This window comes from Leptonychotes weddellii, chromosome 10 (genome assembly GCF_054177405.1).
Source record: "Leptonychotes weddellii isolate Sample4059 chromosome 10, ASM5417740v2, whole genome shotgun sequence".
Taxonomy (NCBI): Eukaryota; Metazoa; Chordata; class Mammalia; order Carnivora; family Phocidae; genus Leptonychotes; species Leptonychotes weddellii.
The window spans coordinates 63,407,910-63,425,717 of NC_138378.1; the positions used below are offsets into that span (position 1 = coordinate 63,407,910).

The window sequence follows — 17,808 nt, forward strand, 5'->3', positions numbered from 1 at the left end:
GGGTCCTCAAAAAGTTGAAAATAGAGCTACCCTACGACCCAGCAAATGGACTACTGGGTATTTACCCCAAAGATACAAATGTAGTGATCCGAAGGGGCACCTGCACCCCAATGTTTATAGCAACAATGTCCTCAATAGCCAAACTATGGAAAGAGCCCAGATGTCCATCGACAGATGAATGGATAAAGAAGATGTGGGGTGTGTGTGTACACATGGAATATTATGCAGCCATCAAAAAAATGAAATCTTGCCATTTGCAATGACATGGATGGAACTAGAGGGTATTATGCTAAGCGAAATAAGTCCGTCAGAGAGACAATTATCATATGATCTCACTCATATGTGGAATTTAAGAAACAAGGCAGAGGATCATAGGGGAAGAGAGGAAAAAATGAAATGAGACGAAACCAGAGAGGGAGACAAACCATAAGAGACTCTTAACTATAGGAAACAAACTGAGGGTTGCTGGAGTGGAGGGGGGTGGGGAGAAGGGGTGGCTGGGTGATGGACATTGGGGAGGGTATGTGTTGTGGTGAGCGCTGGGTGTTGTGTAAGACTGATGAATCACAGACCTGTACCCCTGAAACAAATAATACATTAGATGTTAATTAATTGAATTTAAATTAAAAATTAATTTAAAAAAGGGCAGGGGACAATAAAAGATTTAGCTTAAAAAATGTACTGAAATAGAAGCAAATACCAGTAATGTGATGCATCAGAATGAATACATTATTTTTGGATCTATTCTTTTTATGATTTTCCAGTTTTGGACACTCTGTGGAAATGCCCTGACTGCAAAAAGAGGGATATTTGGCAAAACAGGGGATCTTCAGACCATCCTTTGCCTTGCATGTGCCAAAGAAGACATCACCTATTCTGGTGCTTTAAATGGAGACATCTATGTCTGGAAAGGGCTCAATTTAGTCCGCACCATTCAAGGAGCACACAGTGTGAGTATGTCCATGTGGAAATTGGGTGATTATTTATTAAATAAGTTGATATCACAGATACGTGTTTTTTCCTGTTGCTTTAGAATCAGCAGACTCCGATGAACACTCAACACATTCACGAAAGATTTCCCAAATTATTTTTGTTCACCTAAAAGAAGTATTTCAAAAGCTTAATAATTTAGCCTTCACCTCAATTATTGATTGGTTGATTAGTATTATTATTCACCAACATCTGGAAGAATAGAACTATTTTATCATCCTTTTCCTCTTATAGATCAATACTTCTCAAACTTTAAGGTATCTATGAATCTCCTGGGGATCTTGTTAAAATGCAGATTCTGACTTCGTAAGTCTGGGATGATGCCATTGCTGCTGGCCTGGGGCCTGTGCATTGAATAGCAAGAGTGTAGACAAGTGTTGTTTTTATGTTGGTTAGTAAGGGTAGATTTTTCTTCACTCTGAATGAGTGAGCATCACCTCCATGTCTGAATCAAACGGAAAGCTCTTAAAACGCAAACAGAAACCGTTGATAAACTGCTCTCTTTTGATGGTCTGCTCTGTAAGAACATGGGCAAACTTTACTTCTGACCATTCTGCTCTCTTTTGACACATATGATAATGGTTACATTGCCATATCTATAGATGATGAAGTGGAAATGCCCAGAAGAATAGGGAGATGTGAAAGCTGAAGCCTATATTGTATTAAATGGAAATAGGGTGAAAAATTTTTATAAAGAAAAGTTGAAGCACGTCTTAGCAAAAGAGCTATGAAATTTTAGGCCTTTCATTGTCTTGTATGTTGAACCAATTTTCTTGGCTTCACTAAATATGAAACAGCTCTTAAAACAATTCAGAGGTCAGTAGTTGTCCTCGTGCATAAAAGCAGCTGCCATAGTAACCTAATTTCTTTTCACACTGGATCTTATGTCAGCAGTATATTCTTGCAGCACTTTTCAATAAACAGGTAAAATATTTTCCTATGGAAAAGCACCTTTAAGTTATGAAACTATTTCCCATGTGAAAAAAAGCGTCTTTGTATAATCCCTAACAAACGAACACAAATGTAATTTGTCTTCAGTTAGGCTCAGGTGGTGCCTTCTTGAGCTCATTGAGATGCATTTCAGGTACCTGCTTACCAGTGAAAGTGTTTATGTACCTAGCTGGCATATCTTTGCTTGATTATTTTGAGTGGCAATTTATATGAAACACCTCCATTGTTACCTTTTCTTTATAAGGATCAGTAGTCACATAAAGGAGTTTGATCTTCATATGTACTTTAACCAAGGAATTAGTGAATATTTTTTTTTAATTGCCATCAGTTTAGTAATGATAAAGGAACATTTGAACTAATTTGCTTTAGTAGTAATTATGATTAATTTTTGAGCTAGCCAAAATGAAGGATATTATAAATGGCTACTTGGCCTATTGTCAGGATTTCAATAGAGAACAAGGTATTTAAAATTTGTTTTGTTTTGTTTTTGCTTTTTTTTTATCGTGACGATCCAACTATAATGACTATTTAGAATCACTGCAGTACTGAGTATTATCTGCATTACTCAACAGGCTGGAATCTTTAGCATGTATGCTTGTGAAGAAGGCTTTGCCACTGGTGGACGAGATGGGTGTATTCGATTATGGGATACTGATTTCAAACCAATAACCAAAATTGATCTCAGGGAGACAGAACAAGGATATAAAGGTAATATATATATTAATACCCGTAACTCTAAGAGTGTTAAACACAGTGTGAAGTTCTGTATTTATATTTGTCTCCCTGTACCCCATCTTATTCTAGAAAGGATTTAAGGCAGTTTACATAAATACATTGAAAGAAGATAAAAAAATGTGTTAAAAATAAATGGATACCCCTTCTTCCTTATTTGCACAAAGATATCTGTGTGTACTAGCGATGGTCCTGCTACAAAGATCAAGAACATAATGAGAAAACCCCTGAGTGGTATCTTGGGAAAGGGACCATTGAGTTATAAAACTGGGAAATTCTGGACAAGTTGGTGACCCTAAGTGAGACTGCTCCCAGCCTCCTTAAATAAGCAAATAATTGACAGGAAAAACAAGACCAAAAAAATAGCTTTAAAGTAGTAGCCCATAGTAGTGGGATCAGAGTTGGGGACTTGGGTTCAAATCCAAGTTTTGCCCATGATAGATTTGAGTCAATTTTTTAAAAACCCGTGGGCCTCTGTTTCCTCATCTAAAAAATGGGGATAATACTAGTAACAACTTCATAGAGTTGTAGGAGGATTAAATCTACTTACAGAGTGCTTAGAATAAGTTATGGGACAGTCAGCGCTCAATAAATATTAGCTATTATTACAATATACTGTGTATGTGTACCAGGGAATACAAAGCAGTTTGTATACATCTTTTAAAATTCTCATGATAGGCTTATAATCTCATTTTCACAGATAAAGAATTTGGGCTTGAGAGAGTTTAAAGTGGAGATGTAAACAGAAAAGATAAAGTCACAGGTGGTATTCATACACTAAGCACATGGAGGGGGGCTCTGTTCATTTGCTGCAGGTGAGCCCCAGACCCTGCTCTTGGCTCCTGCAGCCTGCACTGAGGGAGGGGTGCTCAGTACCGTGAGTCATACCGTCCACAAGGTGAAAACTTACTCATTGCTCAGGTGAAGGCGAATGACTCCCAGTGCTAAGATGAGAGAGAAATTTCCTGAGAATCTTCCTAGAGAGAACTCTGACATGAGATCAGAAGTCCTCAAAAGGCACGGAGTGAGCTATTACTCATCAGGTTCTCTTTCACGAAGCCCCTTGATGCAGGCTCATGGCAATGTGGCCACAAAGGTTCTTCCAAAGGCCAAATTGTCTGGCGGCTTAGAGCTCTCTGCTGACCTGAGGTAGATTCCAGAAGACTGAGAGAATACCCTATTCTTCAGGCCATCCTCCTTAAAGAATGTTGTCAACCAAACCTTTCTTAAAAATTAAGCAGGGAAGTGAGCTCAATATTGTACTTCCTATGTATACCCAGAGTCCAGCTTCCTTAAATATCTATTAAATACAAAAAGTCAGCCAATCTGGAGACTGGATTGTTGTTTTCTTATGGAAGCTCAGGATCTTGGTTTGGATGCATTTCTGAATTCCAGGCGCAGAGGTCAACATTGCAAGTTGTAAAATTTAGTGTCTGCTTCAGTGCATCGACAAGGAGACAGCCGAGGCCCTTAAGTTCTTTGCCACAGAGATGAGCCCTTGTAACTTTATCCAGAAAAATACTTGAGGCAGATATATAAGCAAGTAAGCATCCAGAAGAGCAAGGTAAAACATCTTAGTAAAGCAGCCAAAAAGGTTTAACCTTGAATCATGAAACTTCTTGGTGTATATTTCAAGGTAACTGAGAGCACATATACTAGATACTGGATGAGTTAACTTACTGGGTGGGATTATTGACCATAAACTGGCTGGTTGTTGGGGAGCATCAACCAGCAATGATGATTCCTTTCTGGCGGTCACTTTATCCAGCTCATCCAAAAACTGTATCACACAATTAAGGTATAAATTTTAGACTGGGTAGCAGAGCAGAAACCATATTTACCCTGCTCTGCTTTTCTATTTGATACTGAGTTCCTAACTTTGGGCTCTCAAAGGAGAGTTCAGGAGCCAGTGCAGAAGGAGCCTCCAGGTGACCGGGGGTTTATATTGATTGCATGGCCAACTCCTGTCCCCCAGAGTCAGAGGAAGACGGTTAGGGACGCTCTGCATTTTGTGTCAGTGTCAAAAGATTCACACACACACACACACACACACACACACACACACACACACGCCCTTGCCAAGCTCAAAGCAGACAACAGGTGGTGCACAGTGGACAGGAAGCATGCCTGCACCACACAGATGCGGCCTGTAGTGCCTGGGCTTGCAGTTTATCAGGAGAGAGATTGGCATGCACTTGTAGGTGCATGTCCGGTCAGACAAGAGCCTCTATTTCCGTGGGAGTAATGGACTATGCTTTTTAAAGGATCTTAAAGACCATGCTGCAGTTTGAGACCAAGGGAGCCTTGAGAATTTGTGCCATTGCCCCAATGGCAGCCATATTCTTGCCACCTTCTTGATTTTTACAGTGCCTGCTCACTACCAGTATTCTTATTTTCTTAGTCTTTTACTTTAAATTGATTTTAATAGAGCTCTTTTTTTTACTTTTCCTCACTATAAGCAATAATATCTGTGAAATCCTGGCTTTACTATTTTGTTTATAGATTTTTTACTCATTAAAATACTATTGAGGGCACCTGGGTGGCTCAGATGGTTAAGCATCTGCCTTCGGCTCAGGTCATGATCCCAGGGTCCTGGGATCGAGTCCCACATCGGGCTCCCAGCTCAGCGGGGAGCCTGCTTCTCCCTCTGACCCTCTCCCCTCTCATGCTGTTTCTCTCTCGCTCGCTCTCTAAAAAATAAATAAATAAAAAATCTTAAAAAAAAAAAATACTATTGAAATAAAAAATTTTCTCCATGTAGTATCCTCCCCTCCCCCTCACCAGTGGTGCCTTTGCCTGTCACGCTTTTGACAGCACTGTAACAGAAGTCTGCTATGTACCATCAAACTTCCAAAGAGATGTTGGCATTCATTCCAGCTCTCAGTGGAAAAACAGGCTGAATGTATAGCGTCAGAAGAACAAAAGCCTGGTTGAAGTGTTGTTAACAACCCCAGATCCAGCTGAAGTTCTCCAGTCTGTGAAGGGAGGGCCATGCGGGGAAAACCTCCAAGAGGCTCTTTTGCCCTCCGCCCAGCCTTGGTGCATCCTCACCCTGAGGCAGGCAAGGGGGCTGTTGAGTTCAGAAGCACCTTTGCCGAGCTCAGAACCACAAGAGGTTCTCAGAGTAGGCTTGTCTTTGGTGTTCGCAGAGGCGGGCTGCCAGGCCCCCTGTGACAGGGGCGCCCTCTTGGATACACGGAGGTAGGAGAGAGGCCAGCGTGAAGTAGGAGACCCAGGGATTAAGATATGTAGGGGATGAGGGCACCTGGGTGGCTCAGTTGTTAAGCGTCTGCCTTCGGCTCAGGTCATGATCCCAAGGTCCTGGGATCGAGCCCCACATCGGGCTCCCTGCTCGGCGGGAAGCCAGCTTCTGCCTCTCCCACTCCCCCTGCTTGTGTTCCTGCTCTCGCTATCTCTCTCTCTGTCAAATAAATAAATAAAATCTTAAAAAAAAAAAAAAGATATGTAGGGGATGAGGAGAGGATTAAAAGTAATTGGAATGTAAACAGTTTTCTGATCCAGCTTCCCCTTCACTAGTCAGTACCTTACTGTTGGTCCTCTGAGCATTTGCTTAGAAGGTAGGGGAAAGAGTGAAGGAACAGGGACAGAAAGGGCGTGGGGAAAGGATGAAACAGGAGGAAGAAGGCAGAGTGGGCAGAGGACATTTAGGTGTACTTTGTCCCCCCGATCCCCCCTGAAAGAACCCTTGGCTTTCTCCTCTACCTTGAGGCCCTTGGCCTCAAAAATGGAAACAAAATACACTTGAAAGGAGCACATTCAAGCAAAGCAATGTTATTACGTTTTTGCTCTTGATCTGGACATGAAATGATATGTACGGATGGCTTCATTCTTGTAAGAATTTCTTGATGTAAATGAGCCTCCTTCCACATTTTCACTTTTTGAGTAACAATGACTCTTGAATTCACTTCCATGGAAATACAGTGATTTCCCATTTTACTCAAACAGCCAAACAGCTTTCTAAACAAATTTAGCAAGAGAATTAATCATGGCCATGTCCCAATTTCCATGACATAGTACTGATATTCTGTGTTTCTTAAACATAAAAGTTAAAATTCAGAAATTGCTATTCACTAGCTTTTAGGCCATTTATAAAGCATACGTACTTAGTCTGCTACCTATGAAGATGGCTAGTGCCCCTCCTGTAGACTTCCAAATGGCAATTTCCAAGTTGTTGTATGTAAACACTCTTAAGATTTGCATGTATTTGCATCTTCTAATAACTATTAATTACTAAACATCAAGAGAGATGGAACAGTTTACATTAAGAAAAACACTAAGCTCAGGGGAAAAAAAGCAATTTATTAGAGAGACACAGGATTAATCAGTTCTTTTACATCTTTCTAGTTGAACTTGAGCTAATTTAGACCTTTGGCTTCCAGTGAAAACAATGAAGCCCACTGTGGATTGAGGGTGAGCTAGCTTTGGGGATGGGTCATGCTCACATCAGCTTGAATCTGCAGGGTCAGAGCTGATGGTTGGGGCTTTCTGGCCTATGCCCAAGTCTTAGTCAAACAAAATGGCCTTCAGACGCCAGGAGGATCATTCCTCAATCAAAGGAATAGTAGAATTTCATTTACACCAATGACTTCTACATTTTTGTGAGTTTAAATGGATTTTTGCTGATTGGTGAGTTGCAAACAAACTCTTGCCAAGAACACATGATGATATAAACCAACAAGTTAATTTGTCCAGGATCCCTTATCTACAGTTCTGAAAGCCAAAACACCAGGAATGCCAAAATATTTTTTTTTTGAGAACAACTTTTTTTTTAAGTGTGATAAACATTTTAACCATTTTTAAAATTTTAATTCCATTATAGTTAACATACAATGTTACATTAGTTTCAGGTGTACAATATAGTGATTCAGCAATTCTGTACATTCCTCAGTGCTCGTAGTGATAAGTGTATTCTTAATCTCCTTCCCATATTTCACCCATGCTCCCACCCACCTCCCCTCTGGTAACCATCCGTTCTCTATAGTTAAGTCTGTTTTTTGGTTTGTATTATTTTTTTCTTTGTTTTGTTTCTTAAATTCCACACATTTGTGAAATCATGTTGTATTTGTCTTTCTCTGACTGACTCATTTCACTTAGCATTATATTCTCTAGATCCATTCATGTTGCAAATGGCAAGACTTCATTCCTTTTTATGGCTGAATAATATTCCATATTATATGTATACCACTTGTTTATCCATTCATCTATCATTGGATACTAGGCCTGCTTCCATAATTTAGCTATTGTAAATAAGGCAATAAACACAGAGGTCCATATATCTTTTTGAATTAGTGTTTTTGTTTTCTTTGGGTAAATACCCAGTAGTGGGATTACTGGAACATATGGTAGTTCTATTTTTAATTGTTTGAGGAACCTCCATACTGTTTCCACAGTGACTGCCTCAGTTTGCATTCTCACCAACAGCACACAAAGGTTCCTTTTTCTCCACATTCTCCCGAATGTTTTTAGCCATTCTGACAGGTGTGAGGTGATATCTCATTGTGGTTTTGATTTGCATTTCCCTGATGATGAGTGATGTTGAGCATCTTTTCATGTGTCTGTTGGCCATCTGTATGTCTTTGGAGAAATGTCTATTCATGTCTTCTGCCTATTTTTTAATTAGATTATCTGGGTTTTTGGTGTTGAGTTATGTAAGTTTTTTATTTATTTTGGAGACTAACCCTTTATCAGATATGTCATTTACAAATATCTTCTCCCATTCAGTAGATTGTCTTTTAGTTTTGTTGGTTGTTTCCTTTGCTGTGCAGAAGAAGCTCTTTATTTTGATGAAGTCCCAATAGTTGATTTTTGGTTTTGTTTCCCTTCCTGTAAAAGACTTACCTAGAAAAATGTTACTATGGCCAATGTCAGAAATTACTACCTATGCTCTCTTCTAGGATTTTTAGAGTTTCAGGTCTCACATTTAGCTCCTTAATCCATTTTGAGTTTATTTTTTCGTATGATGTAAGAAAGTTGTCCAGTTTCATTCTTTTGCATGTACCTGTCCAGTTTTCCCAGCAGCATTTATTGAAGAGACTTTTTCCCATTGCATATTCTTGCCTCCTTTGTCAAAGATTAATTGATCATATAATCATGGGTTTATTTCTGGGTTCTCTATTCTGTCCTTTGATCTATGTGTCCATTTTTGTGCCATTACCATACTATTTTGATTACTACAGCTTTGTAGTGAAACTTGAAATCTAGGATTGTGATACCTCCTATTTTGTTCTTTTTCAAGGTTGCTTTGGCTATTCAGGGTCTTTTGTGGTTCCATACAAATTTTAGTATTTTTTGTCCTAGTTCTGTGAAAAATGTTGTTAGTATTTTTTATAGGAATTGCATTAAATCTATAGGTTGCTTTGGGTAGTATGGACATTTTAACTATTCTTTCAATCCATGAGCATGAAATATCTTTACATTTGTATTGTCTTCAGTTTCTTTCATCAGTGTTTCATAGTTTTCAGAGTACGGTTAATTCACCTTAAGTCTATTCGTAGGTATTTTATTAGTTCTGGTGCATTTGTAAATAGGATTGTTTTATTAGTTTCACTTTCTGCTGCTTCATTAATAGTGTACAGAAATGCAATGGATTTCTGTGTATTGGTTTTATATTCTGTGACCCTCCTGAATTCATTTATCAGCTCTAGTAGTTTTTTGGTGGACTCTTCAGGGTTTTCTCTCTATAGTATCATGTCATCTGCAATTAGTGAAAGTTTTGTTTCTTTCTTACCAGTTGGATGCCTTTGATTTCTTTTTGTTGTCTGGTTGCTGTTGCTAGGACTTCCAGTACTATGTTGAATAAAAGTGGTGAGAGTGAACATTCTTGTTCCCAGTCTTTACGGGGAGAGCTCTCATTTTTTCACCACTGAGTATGATCTTAGCTGTAAGTTTTTCATAGATGGCTTTTATTATGTTGAGGTATGTTCCCTCTAGACCTACTTTGTTGAGGGTTTTTACCATGAATGGATGCTGTACTTTGTCAAATGCTTTTTTTTGCATCTATTGAAATAATCATATGGTTTTTATCCTTTCTCTTGTTGATGTGATGTATCACATTGATTGATTTGCAAGTATTGAACCACTCTTGCATCCCAGGAATAAATCCCACTTGATCATGGTGAATGATTTTTTTTTAAAGTATTGTTGGATTTGATTTGCTAATATTTTGTTGAGGATTTTTGCATCTATGTTCATCAAGGCTATTGGCCTCTAGGGTTTTGTTTTGTTTTGTTTTTTGTGGTGTCTTTATCTGGTTTTTGTATCAACGAAATGCTGGCTTATAGAATGAATTTTTTTCAATTTTTTGGAATAGTTTGAGAAGAATAGGTATTAGCTCTTCTTTAAATGTTTGGTAGAGGACACCTGGGTGGCTCAGATGGTTAAGCGTCTGCCTTTGGCTCAGGTCATGGTCCCAGGGTGCTGGGATCGAGTCCCACATCAGGCTCCCTGCTCACTGCAGAGCCTGCTTCTCCCTCTCCTTTTATTGCTCCTCCTGCTTGTGCTCTCTCGCTCTCTCTGTCAAATAAATAAATAAAATCTTTAAAAAATATGTATATAAATATATAAATGTTTGGTAGAATTCACCTGTGAAGCCCTCTGGTCCTGGACTTTTCTTTGTTAGGAGTTTTTTGATTACTGATTCAATTTCCTTGCTGATAATCGATCTGTTCAAATTTTCTATTTCTTCCTGATTCAGTTTAGGGAAGTTATATGTTTCTAGGAATTTATCCATTTCTTCTAGGTTGTCCAATATGTCTAATTATTTTGGCATATAATTTTTCATAATCTTACAGTTTTTTATACTTCTGTGGTGTCATTTGTTATTTCTGTTCTTTCATTTATGATTTTGTTTGAGTCCTCTCTATCCTTTTTGCGGGGAGAAGGGGAGACTGGCTAAAAGCTTATCAGTTTTGTTGCTCTTTTTAAGGAACCAGCTCCTAGTTTCATTGATTTGTTCTATTATTTTTTTAGTTTGTTTCATTTATTTCTGCTTTAGTCGTTATTTCCTTCCTTCTACTGGTTTTGGGTTTTGTTTGTTATTCTTTTTCTAGGTCCTTTAGGTGTAAGATTAGGTTGTTTATTTGAGATTTTTCTTGCTTTTTGAGGTAGTCCTATATTGCTGTAAACTTCCCTCTTAGAACAGCTTTTGCTGCATCCCAAAGATTTTGGATTGTTGTATTTTCATTTTCATTTATCTCCATGTATGTTTTAATTTCCTCTTTGATTTTTTAGTTGACCCATTCATTTTTTAGTAGCATGTTATTTAATCTCCATGTATTTGTGTTCTTTCTAGATTTTTTCTTTTGGTTAATTTCTAGTTTCATAGAGTTGTGGTCAGAAAAGATGCATGGTATGACTTTGATCTTTTTGAATTTGTTGAGACTTGTTTGTGACCTAATATGTGATCTATTCTGGAGAATGTTCCATGTGCACTTGAAAAGAATGTGTATTCTACTGTTTTAGGATTGGAATGTTTTGAGTATTATATGTTAGATCCATCTGGTCCAACGTGTCATTCAAAGCCACTGTTTCCTTGTTGATTTTCTGTTTGGATGATCTATCCATTGATTGTAAGTGGGGTGTTAAAGTCCGCTCCTGTTATTGTATTACTATTTTTTTTTTTAGATTTTATTTATTCATTTGCTAGAGAGAGCATAGGCGAGAGAGTGAGCGAGAGTACAAGCAGGGGGAGCTGCAGGCAGAGGGAGAAGCAGGCTCCCTGCTGAGCAAGGAGCCTGATGCGGGACTCGATCCCAGGACCCTGGGATCATGACCTGAGCTGAAGGCAGCCGCTTAACTGACTGAGCCACCCAGGCATCCCTATTGTATTACTATTGATTACTTCCTTGATGTTTAGTATTAGCTGCTTTATGTATTTGCGTGCTGCCATGTTGGGTGCAGAAATATTTACAATTGTTACATCTTGTTGGATTGTTTCCTTAATGACTAAATAGTGTCCTTCTTTGTCTCTTGTTACAGTCTTTGTTTTAAAGTCTATTTTGTCCAATGTAAGTTTTGCTATCCCAGCTTTCTTTTCACTTCCATTTGCATGATAAATGCTTTTCCATTCCTTCACTTTCAATCTGCATGTGTCTTTAGGTTTGAAACAAGTCTCTTGTAGGCAGTATAAAGATGCGTCACCCTGTCTTTTTTTTTACATTTTTAAATTTAAATCCAGTTAATTAACATATAATGTATTATTGGTTTCAGAGGTATAGGCCTATGATTCATCAGTCTCATATAATACCCGGTGCTCATTACATTACATGCTCTCCTTAATGTCCATCACCCAGCTACCCCATCCCTCTACCCCTCTCCCCTCCAGCAACCCTCAGTTTGTTTCCTATGGCTAAATTCTCTTATGGTTTGTCTCCTTCTCTGGTTTCATCTTGTTTTATTTTTTCCTCTCGTCCCCTGTGACCCTATGGCTTTTGATTGCAGTGTTTAGTCCCTTTACATTCAAAGTAATTTTTGATAGGTGTGTACTTATTGCCATTTTGTTGCTTGTTTTATGGTGGGTTTTGTAATTCTCTGTTCCTTTCACTTGCTCTCTTCTCTCAGAGTTTGTTGGCTTTCTTTAGTGATATACTTGGATTCCTTTCTCTTTATTTTTTGCCTATCAATTACTGGTTTTTTTAATTTGTGGTTACCATTAGGTTTTATATAAAATCTTATGCACAGAGCAGTCTATATTAAGTTGATGGTCACCTAAATTTGAACCCATTCTTTACTCCTCTCCTCCCTCCCAGGTTTTAAGTATATGGTTTCATGGTTTCATACTTTACATCCTTTTATTTTGTGAATCCTTTGACTGATTTTTGTAGATATAGTTATTTTTTGTTTCCTATTTTTCTCACTCCTACTTATGGTCTTTCCTTTCCCCTCAAAGAGTTTCCTTTAACATTTCTTGTAGGTCTGGTTTAGTGGTCATGAATTCCTTTAAGTTTTGTTTGTCTGGGAAACTCTTTATCTCTCCTTCTATTCTGAAAAATAACTTTGCTGGATAGAATATTCTTGGCTGTAGGTTTTTTTCCTTTAGCACTTTGAATATATCATGCCACTCTCTTCTGGCCTGCAAAGTTTCTGCTGAAAAATGAGCTTATAATCTTATGGGGGTTCCCTTATAACTGTTTTTCTTTTCTCTTGCTACTTTTAAAATCCTCTCTTTATCACTACTTTTCACCACTTTAATTACTAGATGTCTTGGTGTGGACCTCCTTGGGTTGATTTTGTTGGGGGCTCTGTGTGCCTCCTGGATCTGGATTTCTGTTTCTTTCCCCAAATTCAGGACATTTTCATCTATTATTTCTTCAAATAAATTTTCTGTCTCCTTTTCTCTCTCCTTCTGGGATCCCTATAATGCAAAATGTTATTACTACACTTGATGGTGTCCCTAGTAATGTTATTATTACACTTGATGGAGTTCCCTAACTCTACTTTTCGCTTTTTATTATTATTTTCTTCTCTCTCCCATTCAGCTTGATTGCTTTCTATTACTCTGTCCTCCAGGTCACTGATCATTCTTCTGCCTCCTCTAGTCTACTGCTTATTCTATCTAGTGTATTTTTAATTTTGGTTATTGAGTTCTTCACCTCTGATTGGTTCTTTTTTTGTTTTTATCTCTTTAAGGGTCTCACTGAGGTCCTCCATTCTTTTCTCAAGTCCAGTGAGTATCTTTGTGACATTTAAATTCTCTATCAAGAATATTACTTATCTCCATTTCATTTAGTTCTTTGACTGTGATTTTGTTCTGTTCTTTCATTTGGGACATATTCCTCCATCTTCTCATTTTGTCTAACTCTCTGTATCTGTTTCTCTGTGTTAGGAAAGTCAGCTATGTCTCCTGTTCTTGAAAGTGGTGGCCTTACAAAGAAGAGGTCCTGTGGTACCCTACATGTAGGGCAATGTCCCCTGTTCACCAGAATGGGGCTTCAGGGGCATCTCCCATGTGTGTTGTATGTGCCCCACTGTTGTGGCTGAGCCACTTTTGCCTTCAGTCTAGTCATCTGAAATGGGTCTCTTTGCCTGTTGAAGGCAGTGTTTGGTCCCTTGTATTGTTAGTGGGCCTGTCTGAGACCACCTTGGGCTTGAGTTGCATCAGAACAGGCATTTGCCAGAGATGCAGTAGTACTGAACTGCAGGAGAACATGGGGGTGGATTGTGTGTTGTTAGCAAGGTTTGCATAGGTCTGCTGTGGAAGGGACCTGGAGCCAAGGCTTGTCCGCAAGGGAACACAAAGGTGCAGCATAGTATTAACAAGTTAGGTAGGAGTGTTGGTGCTGCTGTGCTGGTCCCTGCAGGTGTCCATGTGTCTAGTGTAGGGGTGGGGAGGGAAATGGTACCTGCCAGCTCCTGTGTTGCTGGAGAAGTCTCCCAATGATCCCTGCCCCTCCAGCATACTCTGAGATTAGGAAACAAATTTCCTTCTTGTAGACTCCAGGCATTTTTCAAACTGCTGCCTTTATGCTGTATCTCCACAGAGCTGTTTGTTGTGCTCTTTAAGGGTGGGGACTCAGTTTCTTCTCACTCTCTTGGCTCTCCCAGAGCTGATTTTTAAAGTTCCAGGTTTTAGGCCTCACTGGTTTTTTTTTTTTTTTTTTTTAAAGATTTTATTTATTTGACAGAGAGATAGCGAGAGCAGGAATACAAGCAGGTAGAGTGGGAGAGGGAGAAGCAGGCTTCCTGCCGAGCAGGGAGCCCAATGTGGGACTCAATCCCAGGAACCTGGGATCATGACCTGAGCCAAAGGCAGACGCTTAACGACTGAGCCACCCAGGCACCCTAGGCCTCACTGGTTTTAAGGACTCACAAAATTCAGGCCCTCTGCTTTTCAAAGCCAAATGTTATGGGGCTCCATCTTCCCTGAGTGGGCTCCCTGGTATGAGAGTGTGTTTTTCTCTTCTCTGAACTTACAGCATCTCTCCCTCCCCTGGACAGTCCTTTGGGTCCATTTAGTTCTCAACTCTATGTCCACCCTTCCTATCCTCTTCAATGTAGCCTCTTATCTATCTTTAGCTGTGGAGAGTTTGTTCTGCCAGTCTTTGGGTCCTTTTCTGGGTTACTTACATGGATGTGGGTATTATCTAGTTGTGTCTGTGGGTCAGAGTGAGCTTAGGATCTTCCAACTCTGCCATCTTCCCCATTTTAACCATTCCTAAGTGGATCAGTGGCATCAGTTAAGTCCATTCACATTGTTGTACAACTATCAAGACCATCATCTTCAAAACAGTTTTCATCTTCCCAAACTGAAACTTCATACCCATTAAACAGTAACTCTCCTTTCCCCTCTTCTTCCGGCCCCTGGCAGCTACCATTCTACTTTTCCATTTCTATGAATTTGTGTATTTCAGTTACCTCATATAAGTGAAGTCATACAGAATTTGCTCTTTTATGACTGGTTTGTTTCTCTTAGCATAATGTCTTCAGGATTCATCCATGTAGTGGCATGTGCCAGAATTTCCTTCCTTTTTAAGGCTGAATAATATTCCATTGTATATACCACATTTTGTTTATCCATTCATCTGTGATGGATACTTGGGTTGCTTCTACCTTTTGGCTATTGTGAATAATGCTTCTGTGAACACAGGTGTACAAATACCTCTTTGAGACCCTACATTCAATTCCTTTGGATATATATCTAGAAGTGGAATTATTGGATCATATGGTATTTCTATTTTTAATTTTCTTGAGAAACTGCCATACTGTTTTCTATAGCAGCTGCACTATTTTACATTCGTATCAGCATTGCACAGGGTTCTGATTTCTCCACATCCTTGCCAAGTCTTTCTTTTTTTTAACAGCAGCCATTCTAATAGGTGCAGAATGGCATGTCATTATGGTTTTGATTTGCATTTCCTTAATGATTAGTGATGTTGAGCATTTTTCATAAGCCTGTTGGCCATTTGTGTATCTTTGGAGAAATTTTTATTCAAGTCCTTTGCCTATTTTAAAATCAGGTTGTTTGTTTTTTTGTTGCCACATCTTAAGAGTTCTTTATAAATTCTGAATATTAACCCCTTATCAGATATGTGGTTTGCAAATATTTTTTCCCATTCCATAAGTTGCCTTTTTGCTATGTTGATTGTGTCCCGTGATACACAGAAGTTTCGAATTTTGATGTAGTCTAATTTATTTTTTTGTTGTTACCTGTGCCTTTGGTATCATATCCAAAAAAATCATTGCCAAAAATACTGTATCATAAAGTTTTCCCCCTATATTTTTTTATAATATTTTGTAGTTTTAGCTTTTCTGTTTAGGTCTTTGATTCATTTTGAGTTAATTTGTGTAAATGGTGTAGGGTAAAGGTCCAACTTCATTGTTTCCCCCCAAAGTATTTTTAATAACTAATTTGGTAGTGAAACTTGACCTGAACTTACATGAGGCTGTTTATCTTCATATATGTGAATATTCTTACACATCACTGCAGAAGTATTTGATTTCAAGGTGCTGCTCCAGACCCCATTTGGACATGAGTCCGAAATCCAAAATGTTCTGAATTCCACAGTGCAACTGACCCCAAGTAATTGGATCATATGTTATTTCTAAGGACTCTCAGATATATGGGATGGTGGAACCCCCAACATACTTTGCAGTGAAAAATTCTGGAATTTGCGAGCTGGTAGAGACATCGGATATCAGCATGTAGAACTCTTACTCTATGGATAAATACAATGAGGTCAGGGCATGGGCATCCAGCTAATTGTAGGATTTGCGTTTTAACTTCAATCTCACTTCAAACTTAACAAGGCATTTTGAGTCGGATCATTTTTAAAACAAATTTATGATCTGCATAAAATAATGAAGCTTAAATGACTTACAACGGTAACAAAAAAGCCAAAACTAATTCTTAAAGCAAGGCAACCAACACGAATTACATCAATGGTAATAAATACGTGGAGTTAGTGGGTGTAAATGATTATGTCTGGAGGAATATGGTAATTAAGATGTATTATATATGTTCTCATTCAATAAACATTAAGTGTCTGCTAAGTATCAGATACATACCTAGGAACTGGATAAGCTCTTCTAAAAAGCATGTTTTAGGCAGCTTATTGGAGTTTTTTGTGTATTTAACTTCAAACACATATTTGTTGAATTGTGCTTCTCTCTAATGTACTATATAAACTTCGAATCCAGAGATATCTTGTATTCAGTCAAGCAGCATTTCCTCAGCATTAAGCAAGAGTAGGAGGCTGAAGTCCCCAGGATACAAGATGCCCCTTCTTAGACTTTTCACCATCTCTGCTGCCCCATTGCTGGCCTGAACCCCTGTCTCTCACATAGGTGTCTGCCGTTGCTTTATACCTTGTGTCCCTGCTTCAAACGTTATTCTCAGAATAGCAGCTAGAGGATCGTTCAAAATTTACGTGAGCCAAATCACATTATTCTTTTCCCCAAATAAAGAATCAAAGGCCTCAGGATGGCCTGCTAACTCCTTCCCCTCATGCCTTCCTCCTGGCTGCCTTCTGCTCTGACTCCCACTGTCTCCTGTGACCTCTGTGCCCCCAGGCTGCTCCCTCTCCCTACCCAAGCCCAGCAGGACTGCTGCCCTCCTCCTCTTCAGGACTTTGCTCAAATGAACCTGTCCTGATGCCTTATTTAAAATTGAAACCCACTCTGCCTCTACTACCCCAGGCACTCCCCATCCCCTTCTGCCGGATCTACTTCTCACCTCATAACAAACAATATGATTTGCTTTTTATTATGCTTACGGCTGTTGTCTGTGCAAGCAGGAATCTCTTTGTTCGCTGACGCCTCTCAAGGGCTTAAAACATTGCCCGGCACCTGCAGGTGCCTTGGAAACAGCTGTTGCTGAAGGAATGAAGAGTGTGTGAAGAGGAATGGGAGTGACTGGGACGCAGAGCCTTGGGGAGGAGCACAAGTGACAAGGACACAGAAGTGGACACACAGCTTGGTTCCTTTCTTTGTGTCCTGCTGTGTTCAAGCTTAAGCCCTGAAGACCAGTGATAGGAGGTCAGAGAAAGGTTTAGGGAGATGTGTATCATGGCTGTCATCTCAGACAGGTCACCCTGTTCTGGAGCACAGAGCGGCTTGTGGGGGACAGGATGGGAAGGGGGAATCCAGGTTATTCTTCCCCACTATTTATTCTTCCTAATG

The 17,808-nt window shown here is 39.2% G+C and overlaps 1 protein-coding gene across 2 annotated transcripts in view; it reads left to right on the forward strand.

Annotated features, from left to right (window-relative positions):
* EML6 (EMAP like 6) overlaps positions 1-17,808 on the forward strand; it is a 261,695-nt gene that overhangs the window by 120,446 nt on the left and 123,441 nt on the right. For both annotated transcript variants that reach the window (XR_014148895.1, XM_081832019.1), the window contains exons 5-6: positions 765-950; positions 2,514-2,649. Coding sequence is in view for 1 of the 2 variants with exons in the window: in XM_081832019.1 (XP_081688145.1) it covers positions 765-950; positions 2,514-2,649 (322 nt within the window). In the remaining variant the exon portion in view is untranslated. The remainder of the gene's footprint in view (positions 1-764; positions 951-2,513; positions 2,650-17,808) is intronic.